The following is a 25,249-nucleotide window of genomic DNA, read 5'->3' on the forward strand; positions in this document are numbered from 1 at the left end:
TAAATCATGGAATCTAGAAGGTGAGATTGTTATCACTTTTGCATTGTATTTGGTTCTGTTTTTGTCTTAGGCATAATCTGATCTAAAATATTTAGTTTTGGGGATAATAGTGTACCTGAAAGTTATAATATGTATTCCATGTAAAAACAAATAGAACATCAATCACTAGATAGTCATGCACTGGATACTTAATCCAGATGGGTTCATCCAGAAGTACTTTCTTTCTAGTAGTTCTGGCTATTTGCAGATTTATTCCATAGTTCTACTTTCTGTCAAGGGGAATTTTAATTTAACATTTTCAGTGTCCTCTTCAGCTGTAAACTGTGTGCCTGTGTCTTCATGCCACATACATTTAATCACCACATGCTTTTTCAGTTCTAAAAACTATGTTTCAGTGGTTTGCAGAGTTCTGAACAAACCACACACACCTTTGTAGATCAGACATTTTCGTGTTTAAGGGGCACCTGGGTGGTTCAGTTGGTTAAGCATCTGACTCTTGATTTCAGCTTAGGTCACTATCTCATGGTTTATGAGATCAAGCCCTGTGTCAGGCTCCTTGTGCTGTCAGCCCCTCCCCCCACTCATGCTGCACTTGCTGTCTCTCAAAATAAATAAATAAATTTTAAAAAAAGAAATTTTCATGTTTAAACCACAGGCATATTTTCTGGAGGCTAGAATGACATGGACGTATTTTGAAGATTCCATGAAAGGAATTATTAAAGTTTCATAGATTTATCCGATGAATCAACTAGTTCGCCTTTTCTTGGTTAATTAGGAATGAAAATGCCTGCTCTTTCAGTGACTTATAATTTCCCTGGGTTAGGAATTGAACCCTACAACTGATAAACATTTTCATACTTCTAAAAACTTTGAGATTTACCTGATGAAGTTGGATCACGTAGGGGGTCTCCTGTCTGTAGAAACATTCTGTAGAATCTTTTCGTTGTGTTATGCTCTGAGGAAACCGATTTGCAGTGATCTCAGGAGCAGTTTTCTTAAGAGATACAGACACTGGTTCTGTAAACAGAGCATATAACATTATCACTGGAAAGGCTAATTGTGAGAAAGATGCACTCAGACAACCTTTATGGAACTAGTTTCCATTTATCTTCATTTAGTTTGTTGGAGTACACAAGAATAGATTGTCAGAGAACTTACTTTGAGTTGCCAAATTTAAGGCTGGTAATAACTTTATTTTGATATTCATCTCTTAGTAATAATGACCAAATATGTCACATTTCTATATCCTTGTTTGGGGAAGTGACTTATGTTAAAACTGTCCTTGCTAATTTTTCCAGTCTTTGGTTTTGAAAGACTTTAATTCAATTACTTTTATAATTTAATGATTCTCAGTTTTCAGTCATAAGTGTTTTAAACTTTTCCAGTTATAATTTTTATTTATAACTTTGCTTTTTGCATTAGTTTGAAGCAGAATTTATCTATCCCTAAAAGAGTTTCAAAGTACCACTGCTTTTTCATTCTGGTCAATATTGGAAATAACATTGAGACTTGGGAAATCTAGTCCGAGGTTTCCTAGCAACATCAACTTGATCTTGGGCAAGTCTCCTAACTTCTGAGTCTGTGTTCTCATCTGTTGGGCTAGACTTACGTACTTAAAGGTTCAATGGGCAAAATCCAGTGGGTTGGAAATGATACTTTTGTGTGGTTAGCCCTTAGCAATTTTCCTTTTCCTAGTTACATCAGTTTGATCTTGGGCAAGTCTCCTAACTTCTGAGTCTGTTTTGTCATTCATTGGGCTAGACTTACGTACTTACAGGTTCAATGGGCAAAATCCAGTGGGTTGGGAATAATATTTTTGTGTGGTTAGCCCTTAGCAGTTTTCCTTTTCAGTAGCATATACACTATAGGGCATAGGAAAAGTTCAGGCAACTCATCTGACTTGGACTTTAGGTCCAAAAATGGAGAATAATATTTTCACCTCACTTGAGATAATAAGGGTCGTGGAGAGTAGGGAGGTTCCAGTTATTATCTAATACTTTATTCGAAAAATACTTAAGCTTCTGTTGTGTATATATAAGGCCCTGTGGTCGGTGCTAGGAATACTGTACTTCACAGGGCCAATGTGGTCCCTGGACCTCACAGAGAGGGAATGTTAGCCAGATAGTTCAAGAGCACAGACTTTTCTATGCCTCTATTTCCTTCTCTATAAATTGTGTATAATGATAGCACCTACATCTTAGAGTTGTGGTAGGAAGTAAATGCATTAATATACGTAAAGTACTTAGAAGAACTGTACCTAGATATATGTATACCTGTGACCTTCCGTCCAACTCCTGGGTATGTACTCTCTAGGAATGCATACATATGTTTACTGGAAGACAGGTACAAGAATTTTTATAGCATTATTTGTAATAGTCCCCATCTGGAAACAATGGAAATGTCCAAGAGTGGAATGGATAAAGAAGGTGGTGGTATGTATATTCATATATGGAATATTCAGCAGTAGGGAAAAAGCAAACTCCTACTACAAGTAAAATCATGATGAATCTCACAGTGTTTAGTCAAAGTAGCTTGACATTAACACATACCAGAAAAGTAAGAACATCTTGTATGATTCCAAATTTAATCTATGGTAATAGAAGTCAGAAGAATGATAACCTTTATAGGGGCTAGCAAGATGATTAATGACTGGGTGTAATGTTTTGTATCTTGATTTGAGTGGTAGTTGTATGGGTGTGTTCACTTTGTAAATATTAAGCTGTTAAAACTATTTGTATATACTCAAAATAATTTGATAGATTATAAATCTATAAAATGCTGAAGTTGGATTATCCTAAAGATCCAGAGAGATGCAGTGATTTGCTCTGTGTTGAGTTATTAGTGTCAAAGAGAAATTAGAACTCAGGTTTTCTGAGTCTCAGTCCAGTGCTTTTTCCTCTATTCTGCACTTTTTTTTCTTTCATATGCTATACTACCTCGTATTACCTTTTCTGACAGCTGTAATGAGTCAGTTTGGAATTATAGCTCACATAATTAGACTTATTTGTAGAGTTACTAAAATGTTACACCCTCTACTAACTACCTTTAGAGAAAACTAAAATTCCAGATTTACTAGTTTGTGGGTTTTTTTCCTTTTCTATCCCAGTATTCTGATAGCAATCATTGCAAATAGTAATTTAAAGGCTCATGATGAATGGACAGTTGTGCAGAAATTTCTGACTCTGGGAAATTTTCCATTTACTCTGTTACTTTCACTCTTAATGAGCTATGAAAGAAATCATTGCTCAGTCTTTTTTGCTCTCACACAGCTTATAAACATTATATTTAGTCTAAACTGTCAAGGACAGGAATAAGTATCTTTTATCAGGAAAAAGCAACGGAAGTTTTTTTCAGTGTGGAAGAACTTGGCATTTCTCAAGCTCTTACCATCTTCATGTGCTTTTCTTTTGATGCTCAGAGTTCTTGGGTTTTTGGCGTGACCTTCAAAAAATTCTTAAAAGAACATAGGAAAAGAATCATTATATGACATTTAAAATACATTGGCTTTCCAGATTTGAGTTCAGTAAAGTAAGAATATCAAAGCAGTTGGACAAATGAAGAATGAGTTTAAGAATTAGGAATATTTTGGTATAAGGTTTGGAAAGAAATTGAAATTCTTTACTTAAATTTATTGGGTCATTTGAACATACAGTAGTGTGAGGGTTTTATTTTTGAGGGATTTTTTACTACATTACAATACAAAGAAAAAGTTAAGAGAAATTTTATTTTAAAAAGTCAATTTCAAGGTTACCATGTTTCCATTTGGCAGTTCTGAGAGCTGGTCCTCTTAAGATGCAGTCAACTTCTTCATAAAATCTCATTTTTCTTTGAGGGTTGCCATTTTTCTTTTGTAAAACTCTGTATTCATATTTTAAATTTTTGTATTTGGTACGACATTGTTTCCAGTCTCTGTCTATTCCAAACTGCATTAGTCTTCTGGCAATTTCCTCAAATATTTCTTTGTTTCTTGTGGCCCTTTCAAGCGTTTGCTTAATTTTTTCATCAGACCATATGTGTATAAGCGCTCTGACCTCATTGTCACACCAGTGTTTTCCAGCCTCTGTGTCGCTCACTGTTATAATCTGTAAATGATTTTTAGCATCTTCTAAAGGAATATGATTACCTATAAATCAATGTGATTTACAATTATACAAACTTATAGATAAATCTTGTATTTGAATATCATTCATTTAAAACAACCTGGATTGACATAAAGCACTGAGAAATATAATGATTTCAATGTGAGGGTCAAATCTTTTTCATATGTTCATATTCAAATAAGATTTTAAAAATTATAAGGCAGATTAATCTCCAATGTTGGTGAGAATAATTTAGCTGCTTTTCATCAATAGGTAATCTTCGCTGGATTTTTACAAATAGGAGAGTCTTGGTGTAACTTCTTAAACTGTATATATATATTAGCTTTAAATACAAAAAGAAATTTTTTTAATTCAACAATTTAGACCCTGTACCTGACCCAGTGATACTCTGTAGTGCTGTGGGGCTGTCCACCTCTTCTGAGGCTGTACTTACAGTGTCTTCCTCTGTCAGAAAGCAAAGAAAAGAGCAGTGTATATTTGTTGTTCACAAAACTCAAATTTACTTTTGCAATTGAAGATTATACTGAGAAAATAGTAATGCTGGATTCCACCATCAAAACTGTAACCTCATAGCCAAGAACATTTGTTATCTCTAACCAAATTTTAAAATGCCTTTGTAGGATTCACCACCTTGAAAATCTTGGAAGTATTCTGCCTTAAAAGTCTCAAGGCACAGTATGCAGTATTTGGGAATATGATAGCACTTTTAGACCGAATTTTGTAATATGTTTCATTGTTGTATTTTAATGCTTGACAAAGAACTTACATCTCTTTTTCATTTGATCCTCATTGTAACTGAGAATGATCCTTTCTGCAATACATATAAACAGAGAAAAGACCTTAAAATTAAGTGGTCTGGGGGCACCTGCATGGCTCAGTCGATTAAACATCTGATTTTTGATTTTGGCTCAGGTCACGGTCTCACGGTTCTTGGGTTCGAGTCCCACGTGGGGTTCTGTACTGACTACACACAGAGCCTGCTTGGGATTCTCTGTCCCTCTCTCTCTGCCCCTCCCCCACTCATGCTGTCTCTGTCTCTCTCAAAATAAATAAACTTAAAAAAAAGGATTAAGTGGTCTTAGCAATTTTCATGTTGAGAGGTTAACAGCAGACAGGTAAATATTTTAAGGAACTGATGGTGCTTAGCTTGGTAAATATACATTTATTGTAGTGTAGCTCTGTACATATAGAATGTTTATAAGTCTGCTGTAGTTTGGGGAAAGCTCTTCCTTATATGCATATGTTGGATTGCTGTATTGATGCTATGATAGTTTTCTTTCCCTCCTGTACTTTCCTATACATTGGGACATTATTATTATCTTTTTTAATTTGGGGTGCCTGGGTGGCTCAGTCTGTTAAGTGTCTGACTTGGCTCAAGTCATGATCTCACGGTTGGTGAGTTCAAGCCCTGTATCCATCTCTCTGCCCTTCCCCTGCTCATGCTCTCTCTCTCTCTCTCTCTCTCTCTCTCTCTGTCAAAAATAAAACATTAAAAACATTCTGTGTTACTACTATTGTCTGTGCTGTTGCTTGTAATGATTGTTGTAAAACTGGATAAAACTACACAGTGTTTTGTTTTTTTAAAATTTTTTTCATTATTTATTTTTGAGAAAGACTACAAGCAGAGGAGGGGCAAAGAGAGAGGGAGACAAAGAATCTGAAGCAGGCTGCAGGCTCTGAGCTGTCAGCACAGAGCTCGTGGTTCGAATCCACGAACCATGAGATCATGACCTGAGCCGAAGTCAGACGCTCAACTGACTGAGCTGCCCAGGTGCCCCCAGTAGTTATTACCAATAGACAAGTGAGGCCAGAGGTGGTTAGGGGGCCTATAAGCTTATGCAGCAATAGCTATGTGGAGATTTATATGAGGATAGGACCAGATCTTCTTATTTTAAGGACATGTTTTTACAGTAAGACTAGAATGAATTTTAGCTTTTACCAACATTAAGACCTTCAATAACAGGTTGTATTTTGGAGCCACAAAGGCTACCTAATAGGCTACTTTTTTTTAATTGAAATTTTTATTGAGATAATTGTAGATTCACATGCAGTTGTTAGAAATAATAGAGATCCCTTCTACACTTGGCCCAGTTTTCTCCAATGGTAACATTTTGTTAAACCATAATATACTAATAAATGAAGGGTATTGACATTGATACAGTTCACTATTCTGATTCAGATTTCCCCTTTTACTTGCACTCACTGTGAGTTATGTATATGTATTATATTTTATAATAATTTTATCACCTTGTAGGTTCATGTCACCACCATCAAGGTCAAGATAATCAAGGGTTCCAACACCATAAGGATCCCTCTGGTTGCCCTTTTATTTTTTAAAGTTTATTTATTTTGAGAGAGAGAGAGAGGGTATGCTTGAGTTGGGGGGGGGAGGGGGCAGAGAGGGAGAGAATCTCAAGCAGGCTCTGCACAGACAGCACTGTCTGCGCAGAGCCCCACAAGGGGCTCCATCTCATGAACTGGGAGATCATGACTGAGCCCAAATCAAGAGTCAGATGCTTAACCAATTGAGCTACCCAGGTACTCCTGGTTGCCCTTTTATAACTAGACTTACCTTCTTTCATCCATGCCTAAGCCATTCTCCCACCCTCACCCCACTGGCTACTTTTTGGAGAGCACAAATCCAAGGTAAATTTTGGCAAACCTTATTTCAACAGAATCTGAATTTATAAGATTTTACCTAAGTGACTAAAACCATCAGTTCTAGGCTCAGGCACATGTCCTACTTCTGGGTTATGGAAATATTAACAGATATTAGGTGTCCCATAGAAATTTTGAGTAGTTAGTCCCAGAAAATAAGATGTCATATTGGAGAGTGGTAGTGTGGAAATCCCTACACTTAGCATATTTTAAGGAAAGAGAAGCATTTAGTTTTTATTATGTTTCTATCCCAACTGATACACTGCCATTCACTTCTCACACCCACTACCTGGAGTTAGCTAGCATCAGACTCTACAGCTTTAAGGGCTCACTCTTGGTTAAAACTGCCCTTACATCACATGCCAGCCACAACTTCAGCTGACTGGCTACAAACTTAGGTGATGCCGTTATCCCCTCAGGCTTGATAATTTGCTAGAACAACTCCTAGAATTTAGGAAAGTCCTATTAGGATTACAGTTTTATTATAAAAAATAGAACTCAGGAACAACCAAATGAAGATCCACATAGGGTAAGGTCTGGGAGGGTCCTAGATGCAGAGTCTCCATGCCCTCTCCCTGTGGAGTCAGGGCCTGTCACTCTCCCAGCACATCAGTGTGTTCACCAACCAGGAAGCTCTTCTAAGCCAGTTTTTATTGACATGATTATGACGTGATTAATTAAATCATTGGCCACATGATTGAACTTAGTCTCCAAAGTTACTTCCCTGCTAGAGGTCAGGGTGGCCTAAAATTCAAACCCTCTTAATCCCAAGGTTTGTCGTTTTGGTGACCAGTCCTATCTTGAAGCTCTTTAGAAACCCAGCTTGGAACACCTCATTAAAATAAACATTCTTTTTCTGATTTCAGCTCAGGTTGTGATCTCTGGGTTGGTGAGTTGCAGTACCGCATCTGGCTGTCTCTGGTCTGCACAGAGCCGGCTTAGGATCCTTTGTCCCCCTCTGTCTTTTCCCCTCCCTGCTCACGTGTGCGCTCTCTCTCTCAAAAATAAACATCAAAACAAATTTTTAAAATAAATAAAAAAGACTTTCACCACTGGAAATTCCAAAGGTTTTTGAAGCTCTGTGTCAGGAACTGGGGACAAAGACCAGACTTTAATTTTTTAAAGATTTTAAGCCATCTCTCAGGTCACACCTTTGTAATTTATCAAGTTGCCTATATTTATCAGCTTACCTAGGTCTGAACTTTCTTTTTTTCATACTTATAATTTTTGGGTTTTCTGAAATTTTAACCATCACATCTTTATTGGGTTCTTCTGTTGGATTAAAAATTTAAAGGTTCTCAGTATTGTGGTTCATGTGATCAAAGTACATTAGCTTATGATAATTTTACTGCTAAGATTACCCAAATTGCGTGCAAAATTTACCAAACTTTTTAAATATTTAATTTAGAAGAAAATTATTCCCAATTTTTGTTTTAATATAAATAAACCAAAATAAATGAATTTGAGAAAATAAACTTGGAATATCCTCTGAGTTACTAACAATAGATAATTTAGTGCCCTCTGCTGGCCATCACATTGTTAATTTTTGTGAAATTGTGGGGATAGTGAATCATATTTTAATTTTGGAGATATATTTTGCCACATCCAAAAAGAAAATAGATCATTTCAAGATTCTTCTTAAGAGAACAGTGTAGTCTTTCACTTCTGATTTTTAAGCTGATGATAAGAGTGGTCTCTAATAGGATATATATGTATGTATGTATGCATGCATGCATGCATGCACGCGTGTCTCCACCCCTCAGAGCCAGAGGCAATCTACCTTTGGCTACCCCTACAAGAAAGCAGTGACTTGCAAGAATACCCAGACATTGAAGTATTCCAACTCATATAAATAGGCACTGATACTGGAGATGAATTTAGTCAATCTTAGGTCTATTCAGAAGAGATAGGTAACGCACAAGATTGTCAAACACAGATTTCTCTTCCAGCACCGTTTTCCTGGTAACATTCTGATTGCTTTTATACTCCCTTGCCTGTGCCTCACGTGGGGGGAAAAATAAATTTATTTTAGATGCAAAGAAGTAGTTATTCAATTTTCATGGGCCATTTCTTCTTATTTATTGTAATAGATAGGCATAGCCCACGAGTTCTGTGATTCTTCCCAGTGATTAACTTGTTTCATATGGCATTAGTCATGCATTTTTTTTTTTTCTCAACGTTTTTTATTTATTTATGGGACAGACAGAGACAGAGCATGAACGGGGGAGGGGCAGAGAGAGAGGGAGACACAGAATCGGAAACAGGCTCCAGGCTCCGAGCCATCAGCCCAGAGCCTGACGCGGGGCTCGAACTCACGGACCGCGAGATCGTGACCTGGCTGAAGTCGGACGCTTAACCGACTGCGCCACCCAGGCGCCCCGAGTCATGCATTTTTTAAAGTGTTGATTGGAATGGCTATTTTTTCTCGCCTAAATGGAATCAGACTGGATTTGATGTATTACTTTCTTCAGCCCTCTGCTGGTCTTATTCTCTAAATAAGACAACCTAGCTGTGGTTTTCAACCCTGGCTGTGCTTGATGATCTTACAAAAATATAGGTACCTGAACCCATCCTATAACCTACACTAGACCAAAATCTCCAGGAGTTCTAAATAGGGAACTAAGTAGTTATCTAGAATCCGGGAGGTCCACAGCTCTAGGTAGATTTTTATTTGAAATAAGAAGGAAACTCCTGGCATACATTTAAGATGGGAAAAAAAAATTAACCTTTAGGAGATCAGTTTTATGACCAAGGGTCAATGTTAACAATATGGGGCAATAGCAACTCAGATTACAATATTTCATTAGTAGAATATATAAAATCAAAATAAAATGACCTCTACCTATTTTTACAAGAATGTTTATGACTTTATTGTGTTTTTGTTTAAAAAATTTTTTTTAATATCCATTTGTTTTTGAGAGAGAGAGAGATGGAGAGAGATGGAGCGCAAGTGGGAGAGGGGCAGAAAGAGGGAGACAGAATCTGAAGCAGGCTTCAGACTCTGAGCTGTCAGCCAGAGCCTGATGCAGGGCTCGAACCCATGTGAGACTATGACCTGAGCTGAAGTTGGACAACCGACTGAGCCACCCAGGTGCCCCTATTGTGTTCTTGTTTTTATTTTTTATTTTTTTTTTTTTAATTTTTTTTTTTCAACGTTTATTTATTTTTGGGACAGAGAGAGACAGAGCATGAATGGGGGAGGGGCAGAGAGAGAGGGAAACACAGAATCGGAAACAGGCTCCAGGCTCTGAGCCATCAGCCCAGAGCCTGACGCGGGGCTCGAACTCACAGACCGTGAGATCGTGACCTGGCTGAAGTCGGACGCTTAACCGACTGCGCCACCCAGGCGCCCTATGTTCTTGTTTTTAAAGAAAGGTATTTGATGTGAATTTTTATCCTGAAGATAAATATTCGTATCTTTATACCTCAGTACAAAATCTTCTAAATAGTACAGTGGCAATTTGTGCCTCAATAGTTGTGCATTGCAGTTGTGCCTGAAGTTCTTACCTGTTTAAATTTTTTCCTTATGCATTTAGCTGCTGGGATTCTTATGGGTTTATACCTTTGCTTTTATTTTCATGGGAAAGTTTAAAATAAATTAACTTCTAGAATGACCGTAAATATTTCCTGTTTCACATTTTCTAAACATATTCCAAATTAACATATAAGCATACCAGACAGTTTTTAAAAACCCTCTCAGTTTTTATCTGGCTGAATGTTTTCCTTTCAGATATAAAAAATTATCTTGAGGTATTGGACTTAAGTGAGTCCAGAGGACTAACAAGCTAAAATCTTCTGAATGCCAAGGTTCTTAACTTTTTCCATGGAAATCTTTCTATCTCACTAAACACAATCGGATTTTAACTTTTTTTTGTTTTTGTTTTTGTTTTTCCTTTTAATGACAAGAGTCATTGCTGTGATGCCCTGAGAAACCTTAGGAGCACAGTTTTGTTTACCTTTGTTATCGTACCCCTAGTCAGCTGCATGTTCCTATCGTGTTAGTCTCCTTAATTTCTCCCTATTTCCACCTTCCACTGTTCTAGCAGCTTTCGTTTCTCCCACTGAGCTTTTAATCTACCATCTCTGATAAATCAGACAAAGAAGTTTGCCAAGGGTGTGGGGAATTTGATTACCTGGTTTGTTAATCAATATGATCTTTACATTTTCCAAGGTTGTATGAATCTTTGAACTATGTGCAAGGTCTGTGATGGCTAGGCTTTTGTTTGAGGGCCTGGTGATCCCCTCATCCCTCATTTTGGTTTGTGTAAAAGGCAAACAGTCAAATAGGAAGCACTTACTTTGCTCTACCCCCTTAGTATTCTTTACCATAGGGCAGTATTTCTTAAACTTAAGCATGCATAAGTTCTCAGACAGTGCTGATGCTGCTACACTTTGAGAATAACAGCCATAGGGAACGTTATGGGTCATTAATCGTTTTCACCTTCCATTTTTGCATTTTGTAAATATGAGTATTATTCTTCATATAATGTTATAACTTTGTATATGTTCTTAAAGCATCTTACAGTATTTTAGTTATTGTAGCATCTTATTATATTATTATATATAAAATATAATTATAAAACCCATCATAAAGGCCCCATCCTTGTGACCTCATCTAAACCTAATTAACTCCCAAAGGTCCCGTCTCCAAATGCTCTTGCATTTGTTGATACGACTTTAGGAGTGACATATTTCAGTCCATAGTAACATCATATAATAACATCTTATGTATTTTTTCACACGCAAAACCAAAAAAAATGTTGTTTTACCTGTGCCAGGACTTTGTTTTACTTCTCTCTCTCTTAGGTCTTCTGACATATTACTGACTAAATCATCTTCAGCTGCTTCTCCAGCAATGACTGTGTGAACATAGTGGGATATATGGTGATTTGGTTTTATTCACTTTCAGGATTGTGTTTTAAACTCTAATATGTTATTTACCCTTTTACAGTGAGCCTGGTGCTAAATACTGTAGTTGTTTCCTTTTCTCTAATTTAGATTCCCCACTCTTAAAAATCTTTCAGTCGTAGGTCCCTGTAGATACCTGGTGTTGTAAGTCTGTAGCTAGACTTACAGACTCATAACTGATGGAATGATCATTGTCTGCAATTACTGTATGAACAGAATCATGCTGCTGCTGTTGGGCTACTTTATCACTAGTCATTTTATTTTTCATGGGATAGATGTATATAGTTCTCTAGCAGACCGGTTTCTTTTTTCTTCCCAACAAAAGATTTTAGTACTTCTCACCACCATTTCTCAGTTCTAACTCTGTCATTGCCTCTCTTTCCCCTAGACACACACTCACACTCTAGGAATTAAGACTCCATTGTTTAAGGCAGATATTAAGATCTAGAAACTTTATGGTTAGTAGAGGTCTTTAAGAACATTTTGTCAAGTGTAGAGGAGATACTTGGTTTAGGATTCCACAAAGACTGAGCTAGAACTTGGATTTCCTGACTCCTGGTCTAGAACTCATCCAATTTATTTCATGCTATCATATCTTTTTGTGTATTGTATCTTAATCCTTTGGATTAAACTCATTTAAAGAATTTTATGATATGTCCCAGAAGAACCACACTTCAAAGACATTCTCATGGGTTTTGTATTTTTCTAAGTTCTTTAATGTCCTTTTTCTGTTCACTCACAATTTTACCATAGTTGATATGAAAAGTTGCTTTAATTTCTGCCATCTAGAGTTGCATTTCTACTTTATTAAAATTGGTCTATTTTTAAACTTGTGGAAATCCAATTTTATTTCATCCTTTTTTTATAACTGTACTGTTCTCTATGTCCTGGAGGAGATTGATTATACATTCAATCTGTTTCATGATAAATTCAACAATTAGCTTATTGAATAACATGTAGTGAAACCTATATAACTTAGATTATATACATGTTATCATGCTACTGACATTTTATATGATGTAACCTGATGTTAAGATTACTTTTGTCTTCCTACCTGTCCGATCCTCTTCTCTTTTTACATTGGCACATCCTGTGGCTTGTTCTCCATCTTGGAATTCCTGTTCTTGTGATTTTTCTGTTTTATTGTGTCCCAAAATGGCATCCAGCTCAGTAAAAAATTTCATACTCTTAGTTATTCCTTGGTCTTGAGCCATTCTTACAATCTTATATTCATGTTTTAAGTTTTTGTACTTTGTTCTGCACTGTTTCCAATCTCTCTCTATTCCAAATTTCTGAAGCTTCGCAGCAATTTGTTCAAATATCCTTTTATTTCTCACTGTTCCCTCTAGTTGTTGTTGTATTCTTATATCAGACCAGATGCCTATTAGAGCCCTAATTTCTGGCACAGTCCAGTGTTTTCCTCCTTCATTTGCTACAGTTGGAATAAAAGTTGGATTAATAGGGGGTTCCATAATTGATGTAGAGTTACCTGTATCAGGTGGGGAGGGAAAGATATATATACATATATATATACACATATATATACATATATATATACATACATACATATATATACATATATATATATATGGTTACATAAGATAAATAATTAGATGCATCTTTAATAAAGAAAGACATTTTCTCCATGGGAGATGGAATACAAATCAGAGCTTAGCTTTCCTCTGAAACTAATGGATAAATGAAGTACAGAACCTGAATCTGTTTGTTGTCATGTTAGTGACTGGCTTTAATACAGTTGTTTTTAATTAGTCACATTTTGATCATGTTTTTTTCTCTATCATTCCTTACCCGTCCATCCCACTCCTTTGGTCTGTGGTGTGTATTTAACTATATAGTGAACATTGAATACATAATTTTATAATATTGACTTGTAGAAAGCAATGCAATTAGAAAATGGCTTGTTGAGAACAGTTTTTTTTTTTTTTTTTTTTTTTTTTTTTTTTGGTGATAAGATAGGTGGGAGCAATTATCTCCTCTTCCTTTTAATCTAATGATTTCCATTGGCTACATATCAGTATCTCCTGGGGAGCTTTTATAAATCACTACTTCACTGCTAACCCCACCCCTCATCCCCAGATTGTGATTCTAGTGTGCAGTCAGGATTGGGAACCAAGACTATTCATGAATGACGGGTTGGAAGAGGCATATTACAACAATTGGTGCTTCTTACTCATGAAAATAAAATGTCCCATTGGTTAAAGAACAACTGTCATTTTAAGCGAAGTATTCTTTTAATGCAAGGAAATGTGCCAGAAATTTCATAATGCCCTAGACAGAATGTCCCCGCTTAGTTAGAAATCCTAGCATGGTACCTTCATGTTAGATCTCTAGTACAGTTTTGCAACTTACTGAGGTTATGTTGGCTATTTTAACAACCACATTATCTTGTGTTTTTGTCAGATTTCATGTTTGTTGTGTTTAATAAGAAGGTAGTTCAGACCTCAGCATCTATAATGTAAGTCATTAAAAACCACTTCTTAGCATTTACCTGAGATATATGGAGATGTTTTTATTTTGTGGTACATTTAATGTCATTGTTTTGAAATGCTTTTCACTATTTTTCCTTACTTAGATTAACAACCTTCAATACAAATTTAGAAGCAAAGTGGGGATTTATATTGACTTTAATTTGGGTGAATAAAATCATCCTTGACCTCATTATTGATTTGCTATTATTTACTTTCACATGTAAAATTGTTTGTCTTAGACCTCAGGAGTGCTAAAGTGACATGTTCATTAAATATTAAGCATCTACTATGTTTAATTTTGACCTGTATTTCTTACTATATTTAAAGGATGAAGGTTGTGAATTTGAAAGCTAGTATTTCTAGGCAATTTACGTTTTGTTAAAGAAATCATTTATTTTTAAAAATGATTTTTTTAGTATAGATTATTAAAAAAAGAGGGAAACTTGAAGTAATCCTAAGTGTTTCTATCGGGACAAATCATCCATTTTCTCAGAAACCAATCTTACTTTCCAATTTGGAATCTGATCAGTTTCATTGTTTTTTGACCCACCTAGTTCCATTGGTTTGATGTGAGAAACCAAAAGTAATGGATTTCCTGAGAGGTCTTCCTTATCTTCTAATGTAACTGACATTTTACCTGGGAAAAGAATGGAATTCCTTTTAGAGTAAGTTCTAGGGAAGATAAATATTGAATTAAATGACTGATAATGCTAGTAGCTTGAGCTGAATTTGATCATATTGATGAAAGATTATACATTTGTGATAGATTTTATATGATTTAAATACTGTATGATATGGTTTAAATACTGTGCTTATCTATATAAAGGAAATTTTAATTTTTTTATCAATTTTTTTTAACATTTATTCACTTTTTGAGAGACAGAGTATGAGCGGGGAAGGACAGAGAGATGAGGGAGACACAGAATCCGAAGCAGGCTCCAGGCTCTGAGCTGTTAGCACAGAGCCTAACGTGAAGCTCAAACAAACTCAGGAATAGTGAGATCATGACCTGAGCCGGAGTCAGACGCTTAACCGACTGAGCCACCCAGATGCCCCCAAATTTAATTTCTTCCATTCCATTGACGTGGTTTATTTTGAACTTCCACTAGTTTTGTTTGCTAATTTTGTAAGTTTCTAGAGATGATTGTGGTTCATTTTCAAAATAAATTACATTTTTAAAATAAAGATGTTCTTTAATTTTGTATTTTAGGTACTTTAACATAATAGGGACTTGATAAATGATACTAGCAATGTAAAACAGAGGTCCTATAATGAGATAATCTGAAAACTTGTTTATTTGGCATATTTGGTCAGATAGCTAAAATTTATATGTATCTTTTATAATTAGCTGGTTGGTACACACTAAACTTTCCAGAAATTAATCTAAGCTATGCTTAAGTAGACCAAAGAATGTGTCATATCAAAGAACCATGCCAACCTTGAAAAATGAAAATGGTGCCTTAATCTTCCTGGTTTCATGAGTTGGGTGTTTTCATAAAATGAGGCACAGGCTACTTTTTAATGTTTTTTGTTTTTTCAGAGAGAGAGAGCAAGCTGGGGAGAGTGGCAGAGGGGGAGATGGAGAGAGAGAATCTCAAGCAGGCTCCCCACTCAGTATGGAGTGTTGGGTTCTATCCCATGACTCCAAGATCATGGCCCAAGCCTAAATCGAGTCACCAACTGAACGACCCAGGCGCCCCTAGTTTGCTAGTCTGTTATCTGATTTAGGACCTAGTTTTATGTTTGTTGAAAACAGCGTGGAGCTGAAAATATTGGTAGGGGTGATAAAGAAAAGCTTCTCTTCCCAACTTCTTTGGGCTATTTTTTTTCTTAGGTTGATCATTCCTAGCATAATTCCAAAATTGTATGTAGGGACCCCATACCCTGGAGATTGTAAACTGAGACTCTTAAGTCATCACTCCTGATGCATTTGTATCAAGTTAAGAGGAGAGAAATAGAGTGGAAATTTGGTCACTGAAAGAATGTGATTCAGCAGTAATAGTAGGCCAAAGGTATTCTGAAGTTGAGGATGATTATAACTTCCAGAACATGAAGCCTCTTAAGAGTTTGTATTTGAGTCCTTTGCCAAGGCTCAGTCAGGCTACCTGCTGCCTAACAGGAACTAGATCCTCTGTTCTTACCACTTGCATGAGGTTGATCCCAACAGTGGAAAAGGCACATTCTTTTTCTTCCCTTCTTCAATTTACCATATACCAATAAAAATTGTGCTGGCTCCCCATAGAGAAACCAGAAGACATTATAAATGAATCAGACCAAAAGTAAAGGAGGGCTTTCTAAGCCTTAAAAAAGACTATTTGATTGCATTAAGAACTTTAATCAAAACCTTTTTCATCACTGTTTGATTACATTGAAAACTTTTGAATTCTGTAGATCAAATAAAACTAGCCAAAATTTTAAGGCAAAAGAGATCACGCAGTTTCTAAGACCTCAGTTGACATAATTTGTAAAAGTGAATAAACATATAGAAAACTGTTCCATAGCATTAGTAATTAAAAAAATGCAAATTAAAAGTTATCAATCACATACACCATTATAGTTAGTTAAGTAAAGTACACTTCTTTTGGAAAGCATTTTTTTTTTTTTTTTTAGCACTGTTTCAAAGTAATCATAGCCCTCCTGACCGGTAATTGAACTTCTGATAGTCTATTCTAAAGTGATAATGTTAGGTATTGATTATAGCATCATTTCTCTTAGGGGGCAAAGACAAACTGTATATGCACTCAGATATTATGGAACCATTAAGTAACATTTAATCCTGAATTATAATTAATTCTGGGTATAATTTAAAGATAATTTTTAAAGTAAACAAAATGCTAATGTGCTTGTAATTTTATAATTCAAAAAGTTTAAAGAACAACAACCAGAGACATTGTAGATGATGTGTTAGGAAGGGGCTGAAAAGTAAGGAGACCAGTTAAGAGCTTAATATTCCATGTGATAGATGAAGTTCTACATGGTGATAATGAGAATAGAACGGGAAAATTTATGAAACATGTCAGTAGTTTTTTTAAGGACTTAGTGACTGATGAAAGGTCAAGGATATCTCAAATGTTTAATGTTTAAGTTTATTTAAATGATTGGAAATACAGTGATAGTAAGGTGGAGGCAGTTTGTAGGATGATCAGTTCTGAATGAGGGAAGAGAGAGAGTATGGTTTTAGAATTGGAGGGTTTGAGATACCTGAAACATACAACGTTCAGAAATAATTATGGGCCATCTGCTTACGAGTGACAATGGGGAATTTGGAGCCATGGGGGTACCTGAATGGGTTAGAAAGAGATCCTGTTAAGTGGAGATTAAACACACACACACACACACACACACACACACACACACACACACACACACGCATGCGTGCGACAGGGTGGGGGGGTGGCTCAGAGAAGAGAGGGGCAAAAATAGTGGAGATTTAGCACCCACATCTTCATTACACCAACCTCTGGTTAAAATCAAGGCCTTTCAGAAGTTGAGTCATTTACTTACCATTAACCAATATTTAAAGCATTTAAATGCCAAAGAGTGCAGGGTGATTAAATGGATAAAATAATGTTATTGCTCTTTTTTTTTTTTAATTTATTTATTTTGAGAGAGACAGAGTGCGAGCAGGGGAGGGACAGAAAGAGGGGGAGAATCACAAGCAGGCTGGGCTTTTACAGCACAGGGCTCGAACTCAGGAAAGTGAGATCATGACCTTCGCCAAAATTAAGAGTCAGATGCCTTAACCTACTGGCCACCCAGCTGCCCCCAGTGTTATTGCTCTTTAACTTGACAGTGGCTTTAACTTTACAATACCAAATTGCTAAATTTGGTATAGTATCAGCAATGTAAAGGGAGTATGTTAAGTGAAGTGCATTTTTTACCAAATGATTTATTATTGAGCTTTACACACAAAGTTCAGATAACCCAAATTAACCTAACTTCAATTTCTGTCATTGTACCATCCTTTCTCATTTGCTATCTTTATTCTACCACTTACCATTTTCTTTTGGGTGTTAAATTTATTCATGATGCCCTCCTTTCTGCAGTTACAAAGCATGTGCTTTGCACATGATATACACAGACAGTAGGTATTAGAAATTTTGAATTGAACAACTCTGCCCTTAAAAATAGCATCTGTAAGACTTTCGTTACGGGAGAAATCTCATTACTGCCATTGATTTCCCCTCTTTCCCTGGTGATATATTCAGCTTCCACAGTGAGCAAATTCTGTGTCAATAGTGTTGGCTTAACAACACAGCAAGTCAAGAACCTTGTTTTAATATCTAAATCATTTAATCATAAATCATATAAACTATCAAGTCTATTTTTGTTTCATTTTTTTGTTAAAGGGAGCTGTTCTTCTAAACAAGTAATGAAAGAAGTTATTATTTCCTAGTATTTTAGTGCTGTTATTCATAAATTTAGAAAAATGTGAACGTTAATATAGAGCAGAAAGTTCTGTCTTGTTTGGAGCTGTGGGGAAACAACAGTGGAGTAATATATTTGATTTTTTTTTTCTCTTGCCACCCTTAAAAAATTAAAACCTAAAATGTTTTCAAAGCCCAATCCATTTTTCACAAAACATCAGGCATGCTTAAGGAGCAGTTGGCATTAGCAGTTAATGTCATTTTAATGTGTTGGTTTTTTTTTTTTCAGTATTTTACGGATTTAAAAAGTGGAGGTATTTAATCTTTCTAAATTTTTTACCTTGTGCAAAATACTGTAACAAGTCCGTTGTTTTTCTCAACCATAATATTCCAGGCTATGTTTATCATATGGACTCAGAAATCCTATACTGTTATAGTTTGTTAGGTAAAAACAACAAAAGAATGCTACTTTTTCTTTTTTACCTTCGGTGGTCTCTGGAGCTGTACTTTGGCTCAGCGTTGCCAGGCACCTGCCATTTGCATCTTCCTCTGTTAATTGGGTGGCAGGTTCATACTGCAGGATCGCATCCAAATCATGGAAGAACTTCATAGTTTTAGAGCTGTCTCCAGAGTTATGGGCATATTTAACTGTTCTGTATTCATATTTGAGATTTTTGTACTTTGCCCGGCACTGTTTCCAATCTCTGTATACTCCTAGTGCTTGCAGCCTTTTAGCAATGTAAATAAATATTCCTTTATTTCTCAGTGTTCCATAAAGTTGTTTTCGTATATTTTTTTCTGCCCAGACACTTAGCAAAGCTTTAACCTCTTCTTCAGTCCAGTGCTTTCCTGCTCCACTCTCCATGTTGAAAGTGACCTGGAAATGATTCACTATTTCTAGCCAAGGTTTTGTTTCCTAGGAAACCAGACGGCTGGTTGTCAATAAGCTCCAAAGAGCTGAAAAGATCTAGTTTAACTGGTTCAAGCTGCCTGAGGGGAGTAACTTGAGAAACTGCCAAATACGCAGGCTTTGTGATTAAAGAAGCCTGGACCTAAATGATGCCTAACGTTTTTCATTTCAGACTTAAGGGGAAATTACCCTGGAGACAAAAGGGAAGGAAAACCATTTTTTTGTTTATTTCTTTTCTTACATAATACTCTGGTTTACTAAATGGTTGTTGATTTTTAAAAAATAATTTTAGAAGTGGTTGGCAGAGGTTCTTTCTGCCCCAAGATTTATGGCAAACGTTATTTTTTTCCCCCTCTGCCATGAATCATTTAGTCTTCTAGCATAGGTTAACCTTGAAGACCACATCATTTCAGTAAAGAAATCCTAAGTCATAAGTGATCCAGTCTTATAGGGTGTATAGAGTTATACATATATATTTAACGTATTGGTAGTACTTAATGCATTGATAATTTAGTAAAATTTTAATTTTAAATATTTAGATTTTTACTTTGCAGGTACACTTAATGTTGTACTTTTTTTCTTATTAAAATGCTAAACAGGGATGCCTGGGCTGCTCAGTCCACTGAGCGTCCAACTCTTGATTTTGGCTCATGATCTTATCTAACCCCAAGTCGGGCTCTGTGCTGACAACATGGAGGCCTGCTTGGGATTCTCTCCCTCTCTCTCTGTCCCTCCTCTACTAGCTCACCTGCTCACTTTCTCTCTCTCTCTCTCTCTCAAAATAAATAAACTTTAAAAAAATGCTTAAACAACTATAATATATAATTTTGAAAAATACTATTTTAGCCATTATTTTAGCCAAATAAGTCAATGTATTAATTGACTTATAATTAGTTATTAATGTACATATACATATATGATAGAAATTTACCTTTTATTTCTACCCTGTTATACATTCTTTGGAACAAAAATTTGTTAAAACACATCTAGTATTTATAGAGCTATTAAAATTGTGGAGCATTTGGAATCTTTATTTTATTACTCCGTAGTGGTACAGATCCTCTTAGTCTTAAGGTGTGTTATAACTACCTCCGGCCCAGCTTTTGGCTTTTTTCTTTATTTCATCATCTAGAAATATTAACGCAGAGATGAAACACAAAGTTCCTGATTAGCTTAGCATTTTTAGAAGCAGCATTTTTTTTTTTTTTTTTGTAATAACTAAAGTGACAGATATTTGTTGGGGAAGAAAAGTGGTAAGTGCAGAAAAACAAAGCAAAAACCTCAAAAAAAAAAATTTTTGTTCTTGATTCTAGTACCCACAACTAAGCATTTTACCTAACAATTTATTTGGAGATATCCATTTATATCTGCATACTCAATTTAGAGGTCACGTAGTACAGGGGTTAGAAGCTCAAGTTCTGGAGTCAGATTGTGTTCTCATCCTGGCTGTGCTGCCACTTTCCATGCAACATCGGGCAAGTTACTTAACTTCCATTTCTTTAGTGTCCTTATTTGTAAAATGGGAATGATAATCATGATAATCATAGTATTTAGTTCATAGGATTGTTGTGAGAGCCTAATAAATTAGGTCGTTCCTATAAATTTTAGGACAGTGCCTGACATATTAGTTAGAACTCAGACAATATCATCTATCTGGTCACCATCATCGTGAGTAGAAGGGGCACTGGTACTGGTAGCATGTAATGTATTGTCAGTCCCTGAATGCTCTTGAGAAAAGTATGCTTCATAAAGAAGCTTATCAATGAGGTAAATTTAAATTTAACAGTTGATGCCTTTTTGTATTCACAGGGGTCAGGAGAGTGCTGGTATCGTGACCAGTGATGGGAATTCAGTACCAACATTCAAAACACACAAGGTATATTTGAACATTAAAAAGTGTTGATAATAAAGATAACAATAACCAGATGATAACTAGTATGTTGGTGGGGGAAGGAAATTTGAACAAATAATTTGCATATAAAAGTCATACGCTGGATCAGCCTTTCCATTTGTCCAATTAGGGTCCATTTCTGTGTGATAGTTTGCTTGACTGACTCACGGAAACAGGTCATATATTTAAATATTTTAACATGCTTTGGGTTTTTAAAATGCATTTGATTTAGTTTATTTGACAAAATTTACTGTTTAGTACATCTTCAGTGTTTTAATGGAAAGTAGCTCATAAAACAAGCGCTCAACATTGTGAATGTATTTAATGCCATTGAATTGTTTACCTTAAAATGGTTAATTTTGTTATGTGAACTTCACCTCAATTAAAAAAAAATTTTTTTTTGTTTATTTATTTTTAAGAGAGAGAGGGAGAGAGAGTGCAAGGAGGGGAGGAGCAGAAAGAGAGAGAGGGAGACACAGAATCCAAAGCAGGCTCCAGCCTCTGAGCTGTCAGCACAGAGCCTGATGCGGGACTGGAATTCACGAACCAGGGCTGGAACTCATGAACCGTGAAATCATGAGCTGAAGTCGGATGCTTAACCAACTGAGCCACCCACGTACCCCTCAAATTTTTTTCTAAAAAGATATTTCATGGTTCTTACAATTAGGTTAGTCTTTAAGATTAGAATTCTGGAGCACATAGGATAAAAGCCTTTACTCACTAGGGCCACAAGTCTGGTTTTTTTTTTCTAAGATGAGCTTCTACTTTGACTTTACAAGGGAATGGGTCTTGTAAATCATGTCTTTACTCAAGACAATTTGAAGAAATTATATATTTCAAACCTTGGAATTGGACACACGAGATACGCCACTACAGGAAACTGTGAATTAGAAAACTGTCAGCCCTTTGTTGTTGAAACACTTCATGGGAAGATAGCTGTGGCACATAACGGCGAATTGGTAAATGCTACTCAATTAAGGAAAAAGGTAAGTGTTTTTAATGCTTTTTTTCATTATTAAGATAAATTAATGAAATGAAGTTATTGGGGATCTTGGTGCAGGATATTTTCTAATTGTTGCCACCTGTTATCTAACTGCAAAGGACAACTGTATTAGAATTACCTGGAGTATTTGTTATAATTGCAGATTCTAAGATTGAGCCCCAGAATCTGCAGCAGGAGGGTGGTCAGTCTGCATTTTAATGTACTTCTAAGGTGATTCTGATGGTACTGCTTTAGAATAGAGATGTGAAAAAGTTGATTTATGGTTGTTGTGAGAAACAGAGAAATTAGGGTTTTATGGGCTGTTCCTATCCCTTCAGCCTTGTCCTTATGTTCAAAGCATAAAAAGAAAATAGAATATAAACTGGATAACAAATACAAGGGAAAGTGATTTGGAAACAATTACAGGAAACCACTTGGGGAAAAGGCAAAGAATTTACTTATGTTCATTTTCGTCTATAGCATGGTATTTAGAGCATTCTATGTTAATTTATGCCTGTGCTTTTATCCATCATTAGTTTATCTTCCTTTTTTTTTAATTCCTTAGTATCTTTATATTCCTGATAGCTTATTTATCCATTCTTGCCATTCATTTATTGATGCCATGTTTCTTCAGTCCATTGGATTATAATAATCTTGATCTGGTAACCTTGGAAAGAAAACCCTCAGGTGGCATTCAGTAACAGGATGGTTATACACACACACATGCACACAGTTATTTCCTTAGCATTCTAGAACAAGGCATTTTACATGGGATGAATAGTGACAGGAGTCAAATGATGATGAATTTTGGTGGGTTAAAAATATCTAGAACCATGCTTCCATACCACTCATTGTCCTTTTATTTTCAATTCTAGCTTTGTTTTGTTCTCTTTTTAGGCACTGGTATTATAATGATAATATGTTTTTCTGCCCCTAAGTGAAAAAAGAATTTTTTAATTCACACAATCAAAGTATAAATACGAAGTAAAAATTACTAAGAAAAACTCACCACTTAGTGATAACCACCAAAATTCAATTCCATGCAATACCTAGCTCATTTCTAGACACAACCACTTCCCAGAGTCTGGATTTCACCTCTACACATTTAGCTGCCTACTGAAAACGTTCTATAGTATTAGTTTAAACTCAACCTGTACAGGTCATTGGTGGTGTTCTTGTCCTGGTCACACTGGCTCAGAACCTTATAATCTTCATGAGTGTGCTCAACCAATTTTTATTACATCTTCTACATTTAATTTTTCCATATAGTTAATTCCTTTCTTCTATTCTGTCAGCAATAATCAGTGGGGATGGGTAGCCCACCAGCACTATCACTAACAAACCTGGATTGAGCGGCCCCAACTGTAGTATGCCACTCTTATGGGAATGTATCCTATTGGTTAGGATTGTCAAGGGCTGAAAAAGTTAGAATCACAGTTCCAAATTCTTGTGCCTTCTCCACTCTCCCCCACCTTGACTGCAGGTTTATATTCCTTCAAACTTAGTTTTCAAAAGCTATTCTATATGCTTCCTAGAGCACTTTTTTTTTCTTGCTTAAAAACCTTCAGAGACTTCCTATTGCTTTCAGCAGTGGTTCTCCATTATTATATACATGTGTCATTAGTAGAATGCAGGATTTTCATAACTGAAAATTCACACAATGCCTGATCTCTTTCCATTATGGTGGGCTACTGGGTGAGGGGTGAGGTGGAGCTTCCCCTCTAATGATTACACTTTTCTCCATTCTAAATAGCTTCTGCGGCATGGTATTGGTTTGTCAACAAGTTCTGATAGTGAAATGATTACCCAGTTACTGGCATATACACCTCCTCAGGAACAAGATGGCACCCCAGACTGGGTAGCAAGGTAATTGTAAAACTAGGCTAAGCTCACAGCTCTGCTACGAGAGCTCTGTGTTGCAGAGCTTATGTCTTGTGTTTATAACTGAAATTATTCAATTATTTAATTAATTCCAGGATTAAAAACTTAATGAAGGAAGCACCTACAGCATATTCCCTGCTTATAATGCACAGAGATGTTATTTATGCCGTACGAGATCCTTATGGAAATCGCCCTCTATGCATTGGACGTCTTATTCCTGTATCTGATATAAATGATAAAGGTAATGCACTTCAGAAGAAATACAATTTCATAATGCTTTTCCAAGTTCTTGTCCTACTATTGGTACACCCTCAAATCTTTAGGTATAGGAAGCTTATGAATGAGAAGGAACTAGATAAAAAGAAAAAAAATGATGTAGTACTTCGTTGTTTTTTTTTTGTTTTTTTTTTTTTAATGTTTGTTTATTCTTGAGAGAGAGGGAGACAGAGCATGAGCGGTAGAGAGGGGAGAGCAGAAAGAGAGAGACACACACAGAATCTGAAGCAGGTTCCAGGCTCTGAGCTGTCATCACAGAGTTCAGCGTGGGGCTTGAACTCATGAGCCTGAGAGCATGACCTGAGCCATAGTCAGATGCTTATTTATCTATTTGGTGTTTAACTGTTCTCTTGAAATAGGTGGCCTCTTGTAAAATTTCTTGAATCCATTAACTGAATTGTCTTGTGATTTACAGAGAAAAAAGCTTCAGAAACAGAAGGATGGGTGGTGTCTTCAGAATCTTGTAGTTTTTTATCAATTGGCGCAAGGTAAGTTTTGTTTCACTCAGCATATTCACTTTTTCCACATCAGTAAAAAGTTTTTTGTTACGTGAAAGTTTTCTTTCTGATGGCTGCTAGACCTATCTATAAATGAATGCAGTTTCTTTTGTACATTTTACTCAGCACTGGCACTGACTTTAATATTCCAGTAATACCTTCTAATTTTGAAACTGGCATCTTGCTTTCAAAATACTATGAGACTTATTTTAGAAAGGAAGAATCTCCTCAACAAGGAATAGTTATGATCGAAAAATTTAAGCCAGGATAAAAATGTTCTCTTTAACCTC

At 35.9% G+C, this 25,249-nt stretch overlaps 2 protein-coding genes across 10 annotated transcripts in view; one reads left to right on the plus strand and one right to left on the minus strand.

The window, feature by feature from the left end:
* PAICS (phosphoribosylaminoimidazole carboxylase and phosphoribosylaminoimidazolesuccinocarboxamide synthase) overlaps nucleotides 1–19,402 on the minus strand; it is a 53,506-nt gene extending 34,104 nt beyond the window's left edge. Inside the window, exons 1-8 of one of the 9 annotated variants that reach the window (XM_040482876.1) lie at nucleotides 19,006–19,402; nucleotides 14,706–14,792; nucleotides 12,721–13,098; nucleotides 11,528–11,617; nucleotides 4,473–4,544; nucleotides 3,752–4,123; nucleotides 3,388–3,453; nucleotides 881–1,017 (exon numbers count right to left, since the gene is read on the minus strand). In XM_040482876.1, the coding sequence (XP_040338810.1) occupies nucleotides 881–1,017; nucleotides 3,388–3,453; nucleotides 3,752–4,123; nucleotides 4,473–4,544; nucleotides 11,528–11,617; nucleotides 12,721–13,098; nucleotides 14,706–14,792; nucleotides 19,006–19,387 (1,584 nt within the window). In that variant the 5' untranslated portion in view covers nucleotides 19,388–19,402. Of the gene's footprint in view, nucleotides 1–880; nucleotides 1,018–3,387; nucleotides 3,454–3,751; nucleotides 4,124–4,472; nucleotides 4,545–11,527; nucleotides 11,618–12,720; nucleotides 13,156–14,705; nucleotides 14,793–19,005 lie in introns of all 9 variants that reach the window. The other 8 variants (XM_040482866.1, XM_040482895.1, XM_040482884.1 and 5 more) reach the window with 8 other exon arrangements.
* The window catches only part of PPAT (phosphoribosyl pyrophosphate amidotransferase), a 33,850-nt gene that overhangs the window by 2,478 nt on the left and 6,123 nt on the right, over nucleotides 1–25,249 (plus strand). The window contains exons 2-6 of the mRNA XM_040482946.1: nucleotides 21,242–21,308; nucleotides 22,103–22,309; nucleotides 24,059–24,171; nucleotides 24,282–24,427; nucleotides 24,878–24,950. Of these exons, the coding sequence (XP_040338880.1) occupies nucleotides 21,242–21,308; nucleotides 22,103–22,309; nucleotides 24,059–24,171; nucleotides 24,282–24,427; nucleotides 24,878–24,950 (606 nt within the window). The remainder of the gene's footprint in view (nucleotides 1–21,241; nucleotides 21,309–22,102; nucleotides 22,310–24,058; nucleotides 24,172–24,281; nucleotides 24,428–24,877; nucleotides 24,951–25,249) is intronic.

This window comes from Herpailurus yagouaroundi, unplaced genomic scaffold, assembly GCF_014898765.1.
Source record: "Herpailurus yagouaroundi ecotype Mexico unplaced genomic scaffold, PumYag 28, whole genome shotgun sequence".
Taxonomy (NCBI): Eukaryota; Metazoa; Chordata; class Mammalia; order Carnivora; family Felidae; genus Herpailurus; species Herpailurus yagouaroundi.